Below are 22,512 nucleotides of genomic sequence, written 5' to 3'. Positions count from 1 at the left end.
AAACAAGGTGGCTCTTTCTGACAAGAGGGCTTGGGAGTTTTGATGGGAACAGCCAGCACACAGCTTGGGTGGCCTTTGTTCTGGGTCAGGAGTAGGTGCTGCTGAGTTGGGAAGACATTAGGTGCATTCTCTTCCCCTGCCTTCCATGATGGCAGTCCATCAATCATAAGCATGCAGGGCCAGAAGCTGGTTGCACCCCTGCAGGGAGATGGGATGACACCCGATCGAGAACCCAGCTCCCTGCCAATTAAAAGGGGGGAGCATAGAACAAACCCCCTGGAGGGACTGCAGCAACAGGAGCTGCCTGCTTTGCTGTGGTGTTTCTATTATGTGGCTGCTCGTCAACTTTTACTTACTCTCTGGCTCTAGACCATGTTTATTTGAATTGCAATAAACTACTCTGAATTGCTGGTGTGTAGGTACTGGGGCACTTCATACTTCTGGCCAGGAAGAAAGAGCCTGCTGGATGGATGGGTGGGGACAATGGAGCCTTCAGTGTACAGAGCATCTGTGGCTATTCTTAAAAGGCTGTTGAAAGGAAGAAAGAGCCTGGAGGACACTGGAGCTGGGAGAAGAGGTACAATTCTTTCTGATGCCTGGCTCAGTATGTCTGGTACTTACAGAATGAACTGTCTGCTGGGCCCATTCACTGCTTGGCCCTGGGGCTGTGAATTGTCAATGGGAAACTTGCAAATCAATTCAGATACCAAGGAGTAAAGCTGCACTGCTGGTAGGAGAGGAGAAATAGTTGCAACACCCCAGAGAACGGAGCCCAACTTACAGACACAGTGTGGGAGCCTTGATGTCCAGATTGGCGTTCCTGTTTCCCGGCTGTAACATGTCAGAAGAGAGCTTCCTTCCAGTACAAACCCTGGGTCACACGTGTATTGGATGGTGGTTCCAACCAGCAGCACCGGGTCAGAAATTAAACGGGTGGAGTGGTCCACTTCCCCGGGGTCTGTGCAGTACATAACTAGAGACAAACAGGTTCTGTGACTTCTCAGCATGGAATAGGAGAAGCAACAAAGCAGGAAGGCAGGCAGTGGGGGCAAATAAACAGATGGTAGCTCGGAAATGGACCTGGTGTGGAGTCTACTGTCAAAATCACACGACAGAGGTTGGAAAACGTTGTGTTCAGCACGTGTTCAGTGCAAACGGCTCCCATTTCACATGCAGTCTGACATTAAATGGGTCTGATCTCCAGACCAGAGATGTGAAAGGCAAGCCCAGTGCATTGGCCTCAATGGGCCAAGGGGACTGTGAACATGAACTCAGCAATGCTAAGCAATGTGAGAGTGTGTGTGTTTTCTTACTTTTTTCACAAAACGGAGGGTCGCTGCTCCAGGTGAGGTCCCACTGGCAGGTGAGCGTGTCACTTCCTACGATGTCATATCCCGGATCGCACTGGTAAGTAATCCTGGCCCCTCTCACTAGCGCTGTGTGTGATGTGGTCTTCCACCCGTTTTGAATTTCAGGCAGGTCGGAACAGGAGTCATTCCTTGACACCTCTGTAGCCACAGAAAGACACTGGCTTGTACTCAACCATCTGCACATAACATCTCCAGGTCTGTCTTCTTGCTTCTTACCTTTCTAGGAGCTACACAGAGTGCCTGGGGAGGGGTTATCTGATTTACAGAGTGAAGCGGATGTCCTGAAAACATCCAGCTCTGAGCAAGAAAAGCATCAGATGGCCATGAGCTGGTGCCATGCAGTCCGCACCATAGGCTTCAGGGTGAGTGCCACAGCACAGTGTAATCAGCACTGAACTAGGTTAGGGTTGGGTAGAGGTTTCAAAAATTTCACTCAACCAGAAACATTTTCAGAAATAGGTGGAACTTCCTAAGCTTCTCTTCTGTGCCCACACAGATGGTGTGCATGAGCCTGTACACTTGACCACTGCTGCCTGAAAGCAGCCTTCTTTTTGGACACATCTACACATCAGTGCGAAAGCCAAAATAAGCTATGCCAATAGAGCTACGTCAATGGCATAGCTTAAGTCGAAATAGCTTATTCCAGCTTCTGGTGCTGTCTATATGGCAGGAGGTCCAAGAAAGAGTGCTCTTCCTCCAACTTCCCTTATGGTGCATCTACACAGCAGGGCTTAACTCAAAATAAGCTGTGCAAATTGAGCTACATCAAATGCATATCTTATTTCAGAGTAGCAGATTTCAAAATTGGGAGCATCTACACAGCACTTATTTCAAAACAGAGCACTCTTCCTCTGACTTCCCTTCCTCCTTGTACAAGGAGGGTTACAGGAGTCGGAGTAAGAAGTCCTCTAGTCTGACAGTATTTTGACACTATTTTGAAATAACTGCCTGCTGTGTAGATGTGGACTAAGTTATTTCAAAATAATGTTGCTGTGTAGACGTACCCTTACTCTTTGTAAAATAAAGGTTACAGGAGTTAGAGTAAGAAGTCCTCTGCTCGACATGATGTCAAAATAACTGCTTGTAGTGTAGACATGGACTATGTTATTTTGGACTAACACCAGTTATTCCAAAATAACACTGTGTAGACGTGTCCCATGGTTAACAAAGAGTTTAAATATCCTCCTGGGCCCAGATCCATTATCATGTCCTGGGCTAGCCACGGGGCATTCCTGGCTAACTAAAGCTTCCTGGTACACTTGCCTTCATTTCGACACTATACAGAGATTGTCCTCATTAGAATCATTTCAACAGCAGCCAGCTGTAGGCGTTTAATCCTGAAGGGTCTGATTTTTAACATACCCTATTAAAGCAGCCATGTCTGAGCGCAGAACTAGAGTGCAGGGCCAATTTGCTCCAGCACATTATTTTCTGCCTTCTACATTTGTAAGGTCTGTGTCTTTAAAACACTCATAAACTGATAGCCGTGTCTGCAGACAGTGTGGCACTTTACAGAAGGGTCTTGCAAATCAGAGATGCTCTGCAATGCTTCTTATCCTCTGGTTGCTGGAATTGTGCATGCAGGTGGGAAGGGAATTGCTATTCGGAGGATGCAGGGCATTCTGCGAGTGTGCAAGCTGGGTGCTGTGCGTGTGTACGAGCCAGGCATCCAGCAGCATATGTACGAGCCGGGTTCTCTGCATGTGTACGAGCTGGGCCCTGGATGCAGCAGGAGTATCGCAATGCACAAGCTGTACTGGGTCGTCCATTGCCACCTTGGGTCAGCACTGTGGGGCCAATGGATGAGTCTGAACCAAGCACTCTGGAGCCCTGCTAGTGCAACCCACCCCTGCGAAGAACAGGTGAGTTAGTTGGAGCCTTTCCCAAGGTGCCAGGTAGACTGAAGACGGCAATGGGTGTGATGCCCCAGCCACAGCCGGGGAGTCAGGCTAACCACACAGAACTGTTCTCACCAAGCACCTCCTACCCCCTAGACTGAGGCAGTGACTTCACAGTGCCTGACCCTTGGGGATGGGGGCCTGCGGGGCTAGCGAATGCCACAGGGGCTTGCAGAAGGCCAGAGACAGTAGCCACAGAGGGCTGAGAGCAGCAGCAGGTGGCCACTGTCCAGGGATATAGGTAATAGCAGCTAAGGGCTTCCGGGGAGCATTGGGTGCCTCTGCAGCCCAGCCTGCCCAGGGCTCGCTCATGAGATGAACAGGAGGCCCAAGGGTCCATTTTCTGTGCTGGGACAACCAGAGGATGGGAGTTGTAGCTCAGCACAGCAATCCCCTCACAGCCCCAAATTCTGGGCTCTAATTCACTGCGCCGTGGCCTGGGCAGATTCCACACCCAGTGGAGCTGTGCCCAGCCTCTGTGCCCCAAGAACAGCTCCTCCTGGAGGCTCCGGCTGGGAGCAGCCGCCCTGGCGCACCTACCTATGTAGTTCATGATGAATCCCTGCCCCTTCCCGAAGATAAGGCCGGCAGGGTCCGAGTGGAACTGGATGGTGAGGTCGGGGGTGGAGGAGTAGAGCTTCTGGGGGCCACTGCTGCCGACGTACTGCCCCAGGATCCGGGCTGTCAGCTCGTCCCCATCATAAATGGTCAGGATGTCACTGTTGCTCAGGTTCAGCCTGGAAAGGGAAGCACAGAGCAAAGCCTGCTCAGACGGGGGCACATAGGAATCCAGCCAGCACGTGACGGAGCCGGGGGGCGTGGGGAACAGGCCTCCCCAGTTACAGGCTGGGTACCATCCCTGGCACCACCAAACAAGGCAGTGACACCTCAGTGAAGCTCCTAGCCGCTCCCCAACAGACCCGCCTCCTTTGTTCCAAGCCCAGCGCTAGGGTGCGGAAGTGAAGCATGTAGACACCCTGTTCAGAGGAGGGTCCGGGGACTCCTCTGTTGCTGGAGGACTCTGCAGACAGAGGGGAACAGCTTGCACAGATCCTGCCGCCGTTCGAACTGACACAGGCTGATCCAGCACCGAGGAGTGAGGATGGGACAGGGACCGATGCTCTGTATTTCAGAGCTGCAGGGGATCCGGAACACCTGTGCCCTGTGCCCCAGGCCACCTGGTGCCTGGCACAAGACAGCTGATTTCTGCCTGAACGAAGCACAGATTACATCTGTGTCTTCAGCGTTTTCATACTGGTGCTGTGAGCAGCCGCCACCCCACTTCCCTGGTGGCTGGATTCACCTCATCGTAACTGGACTGAATTCTTTGGTCCTTTGGTGCAACAGAAATCTCAGCACTACGGAACATGGGAATGAGATAATTAGCTCCTTTTGGTGTGTGGGGAGGCGACAGCTTAAACCACAATTCCATTCCAGCTCCGGCTCCCGCCACACGGCCCCAGTTCCAACCGCAGTCTCCGGCCTTGTGGCCTTAACTCCATCCTCAGTCATTTGGCCTTAACTCCAGCTGCTGCCACAGCTCCAGCCTCCACTCTTCTCCTGGGGCATTGCCTCGCTCTGTCACCACTGCCTCTCTCCCTTCCCACAGCCCGAGTCTGCTCCAGCCCCTGCCCTCTGACCACTCTGAATGGCCACGTGTCCAGGGAGGAGAAAGAGAATCACAGGAGAAGCTGACTGCAAGATTTGGGGCATGGTGGTTCTGACAGGCTGTCCCAGCCCTAGGACCAAGTGGCTGTGGTGGCCATGGGACACAGCTCGAACTGGTGTAAATTGGTGCAGCCCCACTGAATTCAGGGGCAATTTCAATCAAGCCTGGAAAGCATGGCCTCCCCAGGGCGGGACAGCTCTGGGGTTCCTGTGGCCAGGGAAGACCCAGGCACAGGTTAGTACCTTGCCCAGTGCACTGGGTAGAAGGTGGCAAGCTTTGCATGGGGAACATGGAGAGCGCTGGGGCGTGGGGTGCAGGAGGCATGGGAACAGCATTGCTGAACATGGAGGGGAGCAGACTGGGGCATTGTGCCATTCCTGTGGAGGGAGGGTAGTGTGATTTCCCTGCCTCTCCTAGAGTCAACTCTCTGAAGGCCGCTAACTCATCCATGCACAAAGTGACTCTCATCGCAGGAGCTCAGACTTTGCTTCTGAAGGACAAGCTAGGAAAATGGGCCAGATTGCACTAGATAGAACCAGCTCTGCTCCCCTCAGAGAGCAGAGGCCCCTGGGACAAACAAAGAGACTCTCCTTATCACAGAGCAGTTAAATCACCACCAGGGCCAATCCTGTCTCCAGGGGAGTGTGTGTGCCCCCTTCCTGCCAATCACACACCAGGTAAGCGAGACCAACACCAACCCTGGCAAGTCCTCCCTGCTCTCTCTTAGGCACCTGAGGCATCTGGGCACATAAGGACCAAGGAATGCAGTGGATAGCACAGGGCTCCTCTGCCGCTCAATGGCTCCAGTACTGCTCTCAAGGGGTCAAAGGAGAACTGCTAGCCACAGGATACAGGGGCTGGGATTGCAGGGAGATCAGACAAACGCCCACATTGGAAGAGTGCCTCCTCATTTGGGGATGGCAGCTAATGACTGGCACCTAATGCCCTTCTCCTCTCCTCCAGCTCCAGGGTGAATGGGCACGACAGGAAGGGGATGCAGCTGTACCTGGGGAAGGACAGAGACAGCTAGTCTGCCAGGCTGTCAAACCTCCCGCCAGGGCAAGCCTGCACAGAGATGAGGGAGACCCACTAAGTGACAAATCAAGGAGGAAGAGACTGATAATCAACGCCTTCTGCCTCCTCTGCCATCAGACAAGCACCAAGCAGTCTAACCCTCCTCCACGATGCAGCGAGCTCTCTTCCGAGAGACATACCCTGCCTGGTGTTTCCACTACGACTTCCCTTTTTCCAGCCCCAATCTTTGGGACTGGTTTCTCAGGCATACACGGGCCATTCATCCCAGTGGGACCACCAGACCCAGAGATGGAAGCTGAGGCTGCAAATGTCTGGTGGATCTGTCCAGCAGGTGCCAGTTTTAATTGCTCGGCTACTGCTTAATAGTTTGCTAAGCTATTAGTGAGTCTCTTAGAGAACTTGCAGTGCATGGGGGAAAGGCGAGTACAGTACAGCACCTATCAAACATGGAATAAGGACAACACAGGCTAAGCCTGTACTGTCACTTTACTGCCCTGCAACTTTCTGGCTCAGGAGTGCGAAACCCACCTCCCTCCCCGAGCCCAGCAAGTTACAGCACTGTAAAGCACCCATGTAAATTGAGCTGCAGTGCTGGGAGATGTGCTGTTAGCTCCCCCACTTGTGCCACAGCTGCGCTCTAATTGTAGAAGTGTCACCAAAGCCTTAGTTACAGCCTGGCCCCAAAGCCACTGATGTCAATAGGAGTCTTTCCATTCACTTCCACAGCCTATGGATCAGGCATATGCCAGTGCTTTGAGTATGTGAAGTCCTATGAAAACACACACATACACACGCACACAAACACACTCACACATACACGTGCACACACAAGCACATATGCATGCACACATATGCACGCACATGCATGCATGCACACACAAAGTACTACAGCCTCTATTCATCATTTCTATTTTCCTGTGGACTCCTCCGTATCCAGAGGCAATGTTTCTAGGTAGCAGGCCCTGTCCAGTGCAGCTCCACAGACAGGAGCAGACAATCCCGTGGATTTTAACATATCACAAAACTCTGCTGGTCTCATTGCTGGCACCTGGCCAGTTAGGTGCCCAGACTCAGCTCACTGGGAAACAAGCAGGTGAGCTCAGACTGTCAGCATCTAATGGAGAGGACTGGGGGGCAGGGAGGGAGAATTCCTCCAACTCCCGTCTGCGAGCCAGGGTTGTTTGTGCGCAGTGCAACTCTCTTAGGCGCAGCAGTGCTGGTGAGACAACTCCCGCAGACCCAGTCGCCAGCAGAAGCTCATCCAAATAGCTACCAGGCCCCATCACTGAGTGGGCAGAATGCTCCCTGAGATTCTTCTCTGGAGAGGCTGTCAGTCAGAGTCAGTGGTTACAGGGGACTTGCACACTCATGAGCGACCAACACTAAAACCATTCCACTACTGGACTGGGGTGTAGCAGCCATACACATTACCCAGGCCACACGGGTGACACTAGCAGCCTTCTGGGGAGAGGGATGGGTGTCAGGCTGTCTGCCTGGCCTCACAAGGCAGGGTCCTGGCCAGATATGTGTGGATGTGCATGCCACAGTACTGTATATACAATGAGTGCCACCTAGTGGCACAGCCAATAGGGTGTATATGGATCATCAGTGGCTAATTTTAACATGTCTCAGAGGGATACTTGCATTTAACACCTCATTGACATCAAAAGCTAAGAATGGGACACTTCCAGCCTGCTCAATTAGCCTCATTAGCACTGGCCCAACAATTGACAGGTACCTTCCCTCACCTCCCCCCTCTTTTTCTGTTATAAATTCTGGGTTCCTGTTATTTCCACTCCAGCTCATCATCTGAGGAAGTGGGTTGTGTACATGAAAGCTTATGATACTATCTATCTATCTATCTATCTATCTATCTATCTATCTATCTATCTATCTATCTATCTATCTATCTATGTCTCTAAGGTGCTACAGGGCTACTCATTTTTAGTTCTAACAACGCCATGGTTACCCTACAAATAGCCTTCTGGCTAAGCAGCTCTTCACAAGCCCAACAATGAAATTAAGCCAGGCAGGAAAAGCAGAAAAATCCCTCCCCATGAAACCCTGTCTTCCCACTCTCCTTCATACACAATGGATCCGGGCTTCTATTCCTCAAAAACCCAAAAGGGTCCCCCTATGACAAAAGAAATTTAGGCCAATGCTTGCCTCTCTATTGTGTATCTGCCCCAGAAATAATCTCTATGACAGTGATGCCTCAGGCAATCAAACTGAAAAGCAAACTCTCCCCCTACACTGAGGTTCATGGCTGAGGGCAAAAGTTGGGTACTGCTAGTGACAATGTGATGAGTGTGTGTCCGTTCTGGCACTTCTTTTGTCTAGACATACTGGGTGCCCGGTTTCTAGTCCAGAGCTCTGTGCTTAGCCTGGAAATTGATGCTGTCATTGGTGTGTGCAGATGTTTGCTTATTGAGCTGTGTTGAGCTCTGCTGAAGTGTGCATGCATACAAATCGGTCTCATTTGCTCTGTCAGTTGAGTGATCAAGTGGCAGTCACACCACAGTTCAGGGACTCACACTCAGTGGTTTTGAAAGCATCAAAACACAATTTCTTACAGCTGGAGCTTTGGGGAGCATTCCTGAGATGCCTGCAGCATCACTGGTGCATCGCTGGCTGGGGCCTCATATCCTTACTGGGGTGGGGGAGCAGTGGAGATGGAATGTCATTTGTAGACTGAGCTCTGTTCTCAGCCGTGTCCAAGATGATAAGCACCTTCAGAAAATATTAGGTGCTGTGGAATTATGCTATTTCTATTGCCTGGTTCGCCTCAAGTTCCCTTTCAAAGAGAATGCCCTGGGGTGTAACTACAGCCACAGATGAGAGTGCTAGTGACTGTCACCCTGTAACTAGAGCTATCCTAACCCTACATGTCTGAGGGTCAGATTGGGCCATGAGGATCAGAGCACACTGGGCAGAAGAACACAGGAGTATGCCAATTAGTTTCCATCTGGTACTGTCCTTCCAGAATGGAAGTGTCGCTGGACAGCATGTGCTAACATGGGGTTTGTCCATGGCATAGACTGGCTGTGGTCTCCAGCTCACTTGTCTGTAACAAAACCTTCCCACTGTTTTGCACAGCACTTCCAGAGTCTGCCTGAAAGAGAAATACAGGCAGTCCCTGACTTACGCGGATCCGACTTATGTCGGTTCCGCACTTACGAACGGGGCTTTCTCGCCCCGGAGCTCGAAGGCAGCGGTCAGCCACCTTGACCTCCGGGGCGAGAAAAGCTGCTCCCGGTGCCCCTGGTCTGCTGGGGACCGTCTCCAGCAGGCCAGGGGCACCGCGAGCAAAGCCGCAGCCTCGGCGGGGTCCCGCGCTTCTGAGGCTTTGCTCTGGCAAAGCCTCAGAAGCGCGGGACGCGGCTGCGGCTGCGGCTTTGCTCGCGGTGCCCCTGGCCTGCTGGAGACAGTCCCCAGCAGACCAGGGGCACCACAAGCAAAGCTGCAGCGGGTCCCGCGCCAGAGCAAAGCATCAGAGGCGCGGCACCCCGCCGCTGTGGCTTTGCTCCCCGTGTCCCTGGTCTGCTGGGGGGGGGGGGGCAGCTAGTGTGCCCCCCCCCCAGCAGACCAGGCTTTTGTTGTGGACCCTGGGGCAGAGCAGCTGGGGCGCTGCCGGTTGGTCCTGCAGCACCCGCTCTGGGCACTACTGGAGCAACCCAGCAGCACCCCAGCTGCTCTGCCCCAGGCATCCTGATTCAGCCACTGCTGGTCAGTTTCAGCAGCGGCTGAATCAGGACGCCTGGGGCAGAGCAGCTGGGGTGCTGCTGGGTTGGTCCTGTAGCGCCGCTACTGGAGCAACCCAGCAGCACCCCAGCTACTCTGCCCCAGGCGTCCCCAAGTCAGCCGTTGCTGAAACTGACCAGCGCTGACTACAGGAAGCCCGAGGCACAGTTGCTCTGCCCCGGGCTTCCTGGAATCAGTGGCTGATCAGTTTCAGCAGCAGCTGACTTGGGGTTCTTAGGTTGAATCTGTATGTAAGTCAGAACTGGCGGTCAGTTTCAGCAGCGGCTGACGCCAGTTCTGACTTACATACAGATTCAACTTAAGAACAAACCTACAGTCCCTATCTTGTACGTAACCCGGGGACTGCCTGTAAGATCTGTTTGCCAACAGGATAGAAGGATCATTATATCACTGAACTGCTATGCAGGCTTCTAAATCTGGAAGCAGGGTTGCAGAAAGACAGACAGAACCTGCTCATGCTCCACAGAATAAACACCCTTGCATGTGTATGTGCCTGGGAATATGTATGAGATACCTAGGGACAGGTCAGTAGCCTCAGAAGCTATATAAGCCCCTGTAAATAACTACATTGGCCCTCACAGCCCATTTTTACAGCAGTTGTTTCCAAATCTGTGCCAGAAGCATTAAGTAGGAATTAAAAGGCTCATGCAAATGACCAGGGAACAGCAGCTGGTGAAGTGTTTATGGCTGTTCTCGACATAGTTTTTTGCAGAAACAAAGTTGTAGAGGCCATTGCTTATAGTTGGCTTCCTGTGATTATTTGATCTGAATTTTGATTAGCAACAGATACACCCAAATACCTGTAATGTACTTTCTAAATGTCTCACCCAGGGGTGTTCTGGGCCCATAATGACTCAGGTCATGTCACAGAATCAACACATCAGCCTTCCTGGGGCAGTGACAGCAGTTCTGGCAGCAGACTTTAGCTATGGGTAATTTGGCAAATCAGGGTGTCTTAAATTCCACCACCCTTTAAAGCTTCAAAGGGGGAAAGAACAAGACCAATCATCTTCTCTCCTCAGCTTCCCAACTAACCTGTCTCTTCTCTCTGGTTAGAACAGGTACAAACCCTCTTTGAACTGAAATGTGCTCTGTGCCAATCATGACTGAGCAAACCCTGATGCACAAGAACCTTCAGCCAAGTATCTGCCAATTCCTGTACACGGTTCCTAAGCCAGCCTTGCTACACAGAAAAGGACTAAGTTCAGACGGAGATATTGAGACTGTGCTTTGGGGTCTGGAGCATAGGCCCCGATAATTAATTACTCCAGTGACCATGGGCTCCATGGACTGCAGTACAACTTGCTTGTATGATGTTATTGGGTTTTTAATGAGACCACACAAAACACTGTTGCACCCACTGTTGCGTGTTTGCCCCAAATTTTGTACAAAGTGGGCCAAGTGAGGGGGTCTATTGAAAGTTTCTGTTTTGATTAGTCTTTTTATGCTATTCACATGCCTGTATAGTTTTTGTATGCGAAGTTATGAGAATTGGCTCTGTGCTGATATTTCAAGTATTTGCTTCTGAGAGATATCAACAGGCATCGCCCACCTATTGTGGAAGGGTGGATAGTCAAGTGAATACAGAATTTGACTGACAATGGACCTTAAGTGTTGACAATACACATTCTGCTGCAAACCTCCAGTCAAGCATGTACCCCTTGGCTGCCTGCCTAAAAAGGACATGGGAGGATGATTTGCTCATGGGACAAACTCCCTTGGGAGGTAGCTTCCCAGAGGAGAACAATGGAATTCCCTCCACCTGGGCAAGATTATGAAAAAGGCCTTGTGGGTTCCTCCATTTTTATCTTCATTCCAGCTCATCACTTCAAAAGCATTCTTGCCAGGAACAAAGGATTTGTTGACTCATCCTAACAAAGGATGTATTCCAGAGACTTTTAAGATAGCAGTTTATCCTTCCACCCCTTTCTCAACAAGTTTTGCTGCTATTTTTTCAGGAGGGGGAGTGGGTGGGGCATGAGGGTTTCTCAAAAATCAAAAAGGGGGCAGGATGCTGAAAAGTTTGGGAACCACTGCTATAATTGGTGTATGTAATTTTGTTTCCTTTAATAATTCTACTCTTTTCTTTTCTTTTTTTTTTTTTATAAACCTTTAGACTGTAGATTCTAAAGGATTCACTCAGTGTGCTCTTTTGGATAAGATCTGAGGTATGAATTGACCTGGGACTGTGGCTGGTCCCTTGGGATCGAAAGAACCTGGATCTGATGAGACTCATTTCCATAATCTCTCATCTGTGTAAGGTGGGTACTGATTGTGGCCCAAGTAAAGTTGGAGTATTTGAGGGGGTTGCGTGTGTGACTTCTTGCTGGCCAGTCTGGCAAACAGAAGTGCTCTGTGTGACTGGTTTGGGGCCTTAGAGTGAAGACCCCCCCAAGCTTAGGATGAGAATAGGTAGCCCTGTCTCCAAGCAATTCACCCTGATTGGATCCTCTTGGTACTCCCAGAACCTTCATATTATCGCTTAGCACACTGGCGTCCGTTCTGAAAACACTGCCGTGGACGTGAGTTCCAGATGCTTTTGCTCCTTTTTACGGGGGCTGAGTTGTACAGACCACAAGGTTAGGCTCTAAACGTTATTTTAAACTGAAGCTATTCCATCTGTGGAAAGCTAATTCCCCTTGATAGTCGAGACTGCATGAGCTGCAGACAGGGCCATCCCTAGAGGGAGCCTGGAGCCAAGGACAAATCAGCCCCTGCCAGCTGGGCCAGTGGGATGGATCCAGAGTTTGGACTGGTGCTGGGCTATCTGTTGCTGCCGGTACTGCAGAGCTATTGTTGGCCACAGTTCCATGGTGGCTCAGGGCTCTGGCCTGGGCGGGGGACTCACTGCACTGAAATATGCAGGGCAGCAACAGAGATACGGCTGCATTAGAGAGCAGCTGAGGCCATCAGAGCCCTGAAAGTGGGGCTGGTTGGCAGCTGGAAGCTTGGGGTTGCTGCTGCAAGCCCCCTCTTCCTCATCTAGTCTATGTCTTCTGGGACTGACTGTGCCAGCCAATCACATTGGTTCACAGGGCCCCCAAAAGCCCGGGGCCTGGAGCAGTTACCCCAGTTTGCTATACTCAAGGGAAGGCTCTGGCAATGCAGATTGCAGTGAGGTCATCACAAAATAGCATTCGACTTGCTCTGGAACGCTTTCCTGAGCTCTCTTCTAACCTGGCCCATTAGCAGCACAAAGCCCAGACACTCTGGAGAACGTTTGGGGAACCAATGCATTCTGTTGGCTGAGCCAAGGCAGGTGCACTGTTCTCCTGAACTCTGACTGCCCCAAAGCTGTTAAATGCTGTTCTGCAGGGAAAGTGACGGGGTGAGTTAATAAGGCATGATGGAGCTGCATAGCTAGGCTGGAATACGAGCCACAAACTGGTTCTCAACACACGATGGAGCTGATGCCCATCAAAATTATTCCTTGCAAGGCAGATATCGTGCAGCCCTCATCTGGCTCCCTCCAGTACTAGCACAAATACAGCAGCGGCCTGAAGAACAATGAGCTATTCAGACAAAGAGGTGAGCACATTTCTTTTATGGAGCAACTCTCCTCGTTCCCCGAGCAGTAAGCCCAAGATGCATGGAAAGTGCTTGGAAGAACCCAGCCAAAAAGAAAAGCCTGGGCCAGAGCCAGGCAAGAAGGTCCCACATAGAACCCAGCAGGAACTGGGAGGGAAAGAGGAGTTTCAGTGTGGGCAAAGCTGGGCGGTGGATGGACAGTTTCAGCTGCTTTCTCCCTGTGCATGCTGGGGAGCCCTTTGCTGGAGTGAGGGAGCACACACTCCCAAGAAGGACTTTCACACTCACCCACATGATCTAGTGCAGGCACACAGGCACCATGCAGTGGACCAAAGGGCACCACATTGGCAAGGTGGCTCTGGTCAAAGTGGGCTAGCAAATTTCACAGATTTTGCAAGGCAGAATTTTTGCTAAGAACCTTCATCCATAGGTCCAGAAAATTCACACCAGATATGATCTAGGGCTATAAACTGAATGACACTAATGTAATATTTTTCATCTTCAAAATGCTTAGCAATTTCTAGCGCTCTTAGTACCTCTGGCTGGCTGAGGACATGATTGGCCTTGTTGGATCTGAATTTAAACTGCTGGCATTATTCATATTGCATGAGTTAATATCCCAATCCTTCAGATGAGTGGGGAAACTGAGGCACGGAGGTTCAGTAACTTGCTGAAGATGGCCAGCATTTGCAGAGGCCGAAGCAGGATTTGAATTTTTGGGACAGAGACTTGCTTTACTCTGTGATGGAGGCTGTTAGCAATGGCAGTCTGTCCTAGCACACACAGCACTATCTGTGGCTACCTTGTGTGTAGCTGTACAACCGAGACCTGAGCACAGCAAAGGACAGCACATCCCAGAAACAGCTGAATGCTTGGCTGGCCACCCAGGAAAAATTCAAATGCTGCCCAGCTGATTAATAAAGTGTCCACAGAACCCAGAGCCAACAGCATGTGTTTCTACTGGTGGTATACATCTGCACATGCTTTGGTGCACAAAACAAAATTTATCCCACACATGACTGGAAAAAGTTAGAAGGAACATTGCTGGGAAGAGCGGAGCCTTGTAACACTTTCTGGCATCAGAAACAATCCCACATAGTAAACCAGTCATCAGCCAACCCAGCCAGGTCAGGCCCCTGCGAGGTACTCACAGCTGGATGTCCAGGAAAAGCCGCTTTTCCTCCCCAGCGCGTACCCTCCAGATGCAGTCTTCTCCCTCTGCATAGGGCTCGGGCCAGTTGGGTGACAGGATGACTCCTGCCACTGCAGACAGCTCCCCGCCACACATGGCTGAAATAGTGAGACAGAGAGATGGGGGTCACCCGCCTGCCACCCTATGGGAGCTCTCTCTTAGGAGCTCTCGGAGCTGACTTTGAGAACACCTCTTCCAGTGCAGTCACCAGCGTGTGCCACGTCAGCGCTCATAGACATGTGCCTTAACGTGGCGACACTGCCCTCACGCATGTGCAGTCGCGTTCTCCACCAGCACAGCTGCTAACTCTGGAGAGGTCTAATGTTCACATGCAGCATTGGTGCCAGCCACCCCCCTGCCTCTATCTGGCTGGGGTAACTGACCTCTGCACAGCGGCTCGGTGTCGTTCCAGTAAGGGTCCCGGACGTTGACACACTCGATGACAGCAGGCCCCTGCTCCAGGGAATGGCCAGGGTCACAGGTGAACTCCACTGTGGTTCCCAGGTTGTAGGTCGGGTCGGAAGTGGTAAAATTCCCATTCTGGATGTATGGCTCGTAGCAGTGACCTCGCTCGAAAGCTGGAAGAGACACCTCATGTGAAGTGGGCAGGGGTGGCAGAGACAGACAGCCCCAGTTCTTGTGCACTTGTCACAACTCTCACCACAGGTGGCCAGCAGGGTCTGCTCTGGGCTGTCCGTGTTACATGGCCTCTCTATTAGCACGACGGACCAGTTAGCGCAGGGGCGGGGAACTCTTTTTGGGCCCGAGGCCTCTGACCCACAGAAAAATCAGTCAGGAGATACAGGTGAGTAGCAAAAAAACCAACCCCCCCCCCCCACCGCAAAACCAAAGCACGTACCTCACTGACATGGCTCCTGACTGAGGTCACTTCCTACATCCCCTTGCACACTGGAGCCTGGGGAGCCTGGGGGGCCTGGGCTAGTAGATTTTATGGGGGGGACCCTCCAGGCAGCACTTTACTGCACCAGCTGGGGGAAGGGGAGCCGCAGTACATAGAGTCAATTCCTCCCCCTGCCAGGCAGAGCCCATGGATCGGATCTGGCTCTGGCTTGCCTGACGCTGACTCACAAGACTCAGGTCCCTCCCCCGGCAGTGGGGAGCTGGTGCTCCAACCCAGGAGGGGGGACATGGGGCTGAAGCCATGCTGGGCCGGGAGTCCTGAGCCTTGGCGACTGGATCCAGGCAAGCCAGGATTCAGGCCCCAGGCCTTAGGTGCCCCAGTCCTGAGTTAGTGGATCTAGGAAGAATAAGAACCAGCCCAAGTCAGTGACCAGAGCCCTGGCAGAGCCTCTCCTGAGCCAGAACTGGTTTTTCCCTCCTGTCTTTGTGGCCCTCCGGAGCACTGAGCAAGCGGAACTAGTGCCCATGACTCTCAGCCAGGCGCTGTCAAGAGAGCAAGTTCTAGTCCGGGCTGGCAAGCTGTTTTGCTCATGTCACAGGTCACTAGAGGAAGAATTATGGGCTTGCTGCGGCACAGTCTGGGGAAGCCCTCCCCTAGACACCCTTCCCAAACTTCAGGCATCTGGCCTCTGCTTCACAGCATGGCCGTATGGGGATGCAGCGGCCCTGCTCCATGGCTTATTTCTACAAGTCATTAGGATTAGCAATGGTTTATCTGACCTGAGCTTTTAAGCTTTAGCCAAGCCCCACTTCTTTTGTGTATTATCAACAGGAATACCAGTGCCACACTGCCAGTTTATCTAGTTACTGAGCAATCTCCTGCCCTGGCATTATTGCATGTTCTTGAGTCTGTTTCGAGATCTGTGGGCTTAGATGGATCCTGGCACAGAGGTATTGAAATGGCAATTGTGGCAAGTGCCTGGAGCGCCCTGTGATTCACCTGGCATGTCCCTGAACCTCTTGCTCTCCAAAGGAGAAGCCCTTGGATATTCACTGGCTCACAAATGCCGGCCATTCCTTAGGAAGCTTAACACTGCTCTGCCTGCGCTGGGACAGGTTGCAGGTAGAAGGCAGATGGCTGGAGTCAGATCACTTCCCTGTAGCCTTGAAGAAGTTCCTAGTGAAGCATTTTCTGCAGTCCCCACGAGCTGCATTGCATGGACTTGCACAGGAAGTTTAATTGGGGAGGGCTTATTGTCCCCTGTTCTATGGGATAGGCCTAATCTAGGCAGATCACCACCCCACACTGTAAGTAAGGGTATGTCGCCCCACCCAGGCATCCAAACCCTTGTGACTTATTCCACTGTGTGCAGCCCTCTCACCCGCATCACTCCTGCATCTGGGGGGCAATCTGCTTGTGACTTGTGCATCCCACGCTCACGATGACTTTATTACTCTTGCAAGTCAGGGAGCCCTGGGTTTTGACAGGTGATTGTAACTGGGCCCCGTCCTGGGTGGCCAGGAAGGATGGGGCTGGAGTTGGGTGGTGGGCCCCACATGGGGTGGGGGTGGGAGATTGGGGGAGGAAGGAGGTGGAAGGGGTGGGGCCTCAGGTGGCAGGGGAGGGACTGGGGTTTGACTTCCCCAGCTGGGCCTTCACCCATTGTCCACATCTGTGGTTAGTACAGATGCTTGCCGTATAATTTGTCGCTGCACGTCACGCCACTTCCCAAATGTAAAGGCACTGCTCCTTATTCTGCCACCAGATGATTAGGCCTGGGGTAAGTGGGACTGAAGAGCAGCCAGGGAGTGAGCCAGGAGGGATTATTACAGCATGTGGCAGCTGCTGCAGAGTGCCACAGAAGCTGTAGCAGAAGAACCTACAAAAGGGACCAGCAGTAGGGACAGCTGAGACTGACATTCTGAAGGGATTGCAGAGTGAGGGGACAGAGGCACAAAACTGAATGTTCAGCGCCTCTGCATCTGCCATAAGGAAACAGGTTCGGATGTAGGTTGGTGCTGGGGGGGCGAGTGGAAGGAGGGGAAATTGGGAACAAGAGGAGATTTGCTTTTCAGTTATCAGTGTCATTGGAGGAAATAAAATGCAGGACAATGTAGCTCTTTAAAGACTAACAAGATGGTTTATTAGGTGATGAGCTTTCGTGGGCCAGACCCACTTCCTCAGATCAACTAGTGGAAGAAAATTGTCACAGCCATATATACGGTATATATGGCTGTGACTATTTTCTTCCACTAGTTGATCTGAGGAAGTGGGTCTGGCCCACGAAAGCTTATCGTCTAATAAACCATCTTGTTAGTCTTTAAAGAGCTACATTGTCCTGCATTTTGCTTCAGCTACCCCAGACTAACACGGCTACATTTCTATTACTATTGGAGGAAATGTGATTTCCCCCGCTCCCAAACACACACACTCTCACACTCACTCACTCATTGTAAAAAAAATGCAGTTCCAAATTGCCACTGTTCAAATCTGACTGCAGCTGGTACGCCCTGCTAGCTGAATGTGTCTGCCATGCTGCCCAGTCTCCCTGGTACAGATTGTTTTTCCCCAATCTTACTGTCAGACTAATCTGGCCTGACTCTCCCCCTGGGCTCTGGGAAGGCTCTCTGGGTTGTGGCCATGTGTCTGATTTGCCCCTCACAGCAAGCCCGGGGAAAAGAACTGCACTTCACAGAGGCGTCTGCACTGCGGAAATGGTGCTTCTTTTGCCCTGTTCCCTGGAATGGGGCTTTGGAGAGAAGGAGAAGCTGCAGCCAACTGTGCCTCATCAGTGACGTGCACACAGCCATGAGGGGACTCCTCCCAGCAGGGCCCATGCAGTTGCCACGTTTGTAGCAGCCAGGCTGGGAGGAGACAGGAACGGCAGAGACTTTCCTTCTGTTAATTCACGGGAGCATCACCTGCAGATGCTCTAAGATGCTGGCTTAGAGCTATTAGCAAGTTGGCTGGTAGTCCCTGGCAGGCTCAGTGCTGGTTCCACTCGGTGCCCCCAATAACGCAGGACCATTGGGAGAGGTGGCTATTGGATTGTCCCAGTGCCAGGGGCAAGCAGCTTCCTACTGCTATGAAGGGTAATTGCAATCAATACCTCTGTTAATTGCCTGCCTCTGCTGAGCACAAGCAGGGTTAGTTGGTGTCTGACTGCTCACTGCTCCCCAGCAGCCAGAGCCACAATTAAAGGGTGGGAGAGTCACCTTCAAATCGAATGTTGAAAGCTGTGGTGGCCCTTGTCTCCTCTGCAGTGAAGTCAATGCGGATGGCGGAGCCGTCACTGATCACGCCTTCAAAGGGGACGCTCTCTGTCCGGAGGGAATCGTAGAGGATGGCTGAGCGGTTTGTCTCTCCACTGTACACGACCATTCTGTTCAGACAGGACAGGGCATGTTAGCAGGTGATGGGGCTAGTGGCCCCTCTGCTGGCTGCCTGCCTGCCCAGGCAGGGACCAAGCCAGCATGGGTGGGCGTTGCCTTTCCCCCACCCCTGCATTCATTTATCAGAACATAGAAACACAGAACCTCAGGGCTGGATGAGACCTCAGGAGCCATAAAGTTCAGCCCCCTGCCCAAAGCAGGTCCAACCCCCACTCAATCATCCCAGCCAGGGCTTTGTCAAGATGAAACTTAAAAATCTCTAGAGATGGAGATTCCATCTCCTGCCTGGGGAACCCATCCCAGTGCTTCCCCACCCTCCTAGGGAAATAGTTTTTCCTAATATCCAACCTGGACCTCTCCCACCACAACTTGAGACCATTGCTCCTTGTTCCACCATCTGTCACCACTGAGAACAGCCTCTCTCCATCCTCTTTGGAACCTCCCTTCAGGAAGTTGCAGGCTGCTATCAAATCCCTCCTCACTCTTTGCTTCTGCAGGCTAAACAGACCCAACTCCCTCAGCCTCTCCTTATGGGTCATGTGTCAGGACCAGTGCAAGGGGCTGGATTGCTCAGCCGGAGCTGGAAGCGCAGAGGCTGATATGGGCATCTGACAACTGTGTGATGCGTTTCTGAGCAGGGAGCTGCTCCTGCCTCTTCACCAGGCCCCGGCAGCAAACAAACACCTCCAACTTGCCACTCAAAGAAGGGATGCAAGGGGCAGGAATGTCTCTACCTGCCGGCACTGGGGGTTCTCATTCCTCACTCAGGCAGGGGCCCATTCTGTCACGCATTCGGAGGGCGGTGTTTGAAGGAAAGGATGCAAACACCAATTCACAAAGCAGATATGTCTGATTTATTGGGCAGCAAACAGGTGCTTTATTCTCTGCTTTTACTACCAGCCATAAACTAGCTTTATTGCCTGTTACCAGACTGAATTTTTAATGCCACTTAAACACAAACATCGGCCCCATAAATGGGTGCTCTGTGTGATGTATGCTGACAGGCTGTGATGTGTGACTTACAGGCTGTGTCTAGACTGGCAAGTTTTTCCACAGCTGCTTTTCCGGAAAAACTTGCCAGCTGTCTACACTGGCTGCTTGAATTTCCGCAAGAACGCTGACTTCTTACTGTCTGAAATCAGTGCTTCCTGCGGAAATACTATGCTGCTCCTGTTCGGGCAAAATATCCTTTTGCGCAAAACTTTTGCGCAAAAGGGCCAGTGTAGACAGCTCAGATTTGTTTTCCGCAAAAAAGCCCCGATCGCGAAAATGGCGATCAGGGCTCTTTTGCGCAAAACCGCGTCTAGATTGGCCACAGACACTTTTCTGCAAAAAGTGCTTTTGCGAAAAAGCATCCGTGCCAATCTAGACGCTCTTTTCCAAAAATGCTTTTAACGGAAAACTTTTCCATTAAAAGCATTTGCAAAAAATCATGCCAGTCTAGATGTAGCCACAGTGTTTGTGGCTGGGGAGCAGCCATGGGCATTGGCGGGGAGAGATTTGGGAACCAGGGGAGCAGTGGGGGTGACTGTAGATGTTTACGGCCAGAAGAAACCACTGTGATCATCCAGTTCCCCTCTGGAATTAGCAGGGCCCATTTGCTCTCTCGTCTCTCCCCTCTCACAGGGCACCTCTCCCACACAGTAACACGGGAAGTACAGGGTGGTGGTGATCAATGTTTCCTGTAAGCTGGTGGTTTGCATGGTATTCACATGCCACCCAGCTAATTAGCAGAGCGCCCACAGCTAGGTTTGTGTTTCTACTGGTGGTGCACATTCGCACATGCCCCGGTGCACAGAAAAATTTATTTCACACATAGATAGAAAAAATTAGAGGGAATATTGATTGTGACCATCCTGCACCCTGGAAACTCCTGCCCTAGAGAGGGCTGGTCTACAATGAGATCCCCAAACAGGAGATATGCCTTGCCCCTCCCATGCACATGAGATCCAGTAGATGAGAGTGCATGAAACCCTGGTGTGGGAACTACACTTCGTCCAGAGCCATCAAAATCCCCAACCAGCTCGCTGGCTCCCACTGCACCCAGCAGGGAAATACCCTACTCCTGGCAAGCCCTGGAGATCCCTGGTTGGTGCAGGCAATGTGAAAGGTGGCTGGGTGAGGCCCACCCAGGCTGGGTTGAAGGACTCCACTGTCCAGTCAGTCCTCCTCTGGCTAGGGCAGGAGGCTGCCAGCCTTCCTCCTGCTGATGGCATGGGGTGGGAAGAGCAGGGTGCTGAGACCTGGTTGGAGGTGCCCCAGGACTCTGGTGTGAGCCCCAGCAGCAGTGCCACTGCTAACCTCCCTGCAGAGGTCAGCTCAGGTTCCAGCTCTTGGGTCAGCCAGCCTGTGTCTCCGCGAGCCGCTTGTCGCCGGGCCTCACCTGTCCTTCTCACTCAGCAGCAGCCTCTCAAAGTGCAGGTGCAGCTTCTGGCCCTGCGGAGCTTCGATGATCCACACGCAGGCCATGCTGCTATGGTTCCCAGGGTAGCTGGGTGAGAGAACTCGCCCAATCGTGGCATTCTGCACCATCCCGCCGCAGGGCGCTGCAAGGGGACCACGGGGACAGTGAGACCGGAGCGCGCCGCCACGCACAGCCTCCATCGCCGGCTAATAAAGTAGACCATGCACGCTGTACTGACAAATGAGCATAGACTAGGAAAGGGCCTCTTCTCTGAGAAATGCACCGCCTGATCAGGGCAGATTCTGCTCTCAACAGCTCCAAGGTTACCTGGAGCGACTCCACTGACTCCAAAGCAGTGAATTTACACCAGTGGAACTTGGAGCAGAACCCACTGTTATTATGAATCTCCAAAGCACGTAGAACTCCCCTGGTTTAGCATTTCCTTCACCGTTGGGCACAGCGTGCTGGGAAGGGGATGAACAGGGCCTTAGTAGGAGGGATGCTGCGTTGATTTATTGCAGCTGCCTGTTTGAACCACCTGAAGCTTGTGGCTTCATGTGGGTTTGGCCCCAAATCTGGCGGTGCTCAGCTTTCTGCTGGGTTTTCTCTTGGACATTTTCCATTCATGTAACTTGGGAAAGGAAAGGTATGAGCAATAGGTAGACCCCACACCCAGTGTCGGCTGAACCCACCCCATCCTGCATGGGAAGGGGGGTGTGTGTGTATGCAGCTCTGCAAGGCACGCGAGCATGGGAGTATGTAGGAAGAAGGCTGTATGTTGCCAGGAGGGAGGCTGTGCTTTAGAGGAGTGATTATCACCTGCAGGCAGGCTCTGAACACCACTAGAAGTGGCTTAAGCTGAGGAGTGAGTGAGGCAGGTGGATACGCCTTTTGAGCAGACAGATGTTGTCTCCCTAAGGGATTTGCTTCCTACCTCCGCTGGAGGCAAGCGAGGAGGCAGCCCCTCTCTGAGTCCAAGGAGAGGCAACAAGATCCTGCTGTTTTGACAGCCCAGCAGCACATTCAGCACTTGAGAGACCAAGACGCCGCTTGTGGAGCATGCAAAGGAGCAAACAGATGCAGCCTCCCTAGAGAATCTCGCTGAGTGCTGGTGACACCTGTGAGCGCACAGAGACCTGTGCTGTGGTCTCTGCTTCCACAGGCCTGTAACTTGCTGAAATCTTTCGCCTTGGAGGCTGACGTTTGCCGGGTCTGGTTTCTGTCCAACCTGGAATTTTACTCCCGGCAACAAAAGAGGAGACCCGTGGCTGCTCTGACAGTGCAGAAACGGGATCGTGTCCATTTCATTGTTACTGTCCCCACTTACTGTCTCTTTTCCTAAACCAAGACTGGAGCTGTCCAGGGCTTTTTAGGACTGGTTTGTACAGCCCTGGTGATTC

The 22,512-nt window shown here is 52.1% G+C and overlaps 1 protein-coding gene across 3 annotated transcripts in view; it reads right to left on the bottom strand.

The window, feature by feature from the left end:
- The window catches only part of SEZ6L (seizure related 6 homolog like), a 176,257-nt gene that overhangs the window by 12,612 nt on the left and 141,133 nt on the right, over positions 1-22,512 (bottom strand). For all 3 annotated transcript variants that reach the window (XM_075898883.1, XM_075898884.1, XM_075898882.1), the window contains exons 6-12: positions 21,092-21,254; positions 18,532-18,698; positions 14,838-15,032; positions 14,414-14,552; positions 3,809-4,005; positions 1,314-1,508; positions 782-973 (exon numbers count right to left, since the gene is read on the bottom strand). In XM_075898883.1, the coding sequence (XP_075754998.1) occupies positions 782-973; positions 1,314-1,508; positions 3,809-4,005; positions 14,414-14,552; positions 14,838-15,032; positions 18,532-18,698; positions 21,092-21,254 (1,248 nt within the window). The remainder of the gene's footprint in view (positions 1-781; positions 974-1,313; positions 1,509-3,808; positions 4,006-14,413; positions 14,553-14,837; positions 15,033-18,531; positions 18,699-21,091; positions 21,255-22,512) is intronic.

The sequence above is a fragment of the Pelodiscus sinensis genome, chromosome 15 (genome assembly GCF_049634645.1).
Source record: "Pelodiscus sinensis isolate JC-2024 chromosome 15, ASM4963464v1, whole genome shotgun sequence".
Lineage (NCBI taxonomy): Eukaryota > Metazoa > Chordata > Testudines > Trionychidae > Pelodiscus > Pelodiscus sinensis.
The sequence above is the reverse complement of the archived record's forward strand: the minus strand, read 5'-3'. Positions and strand labels throughout refer to the sequence as shown.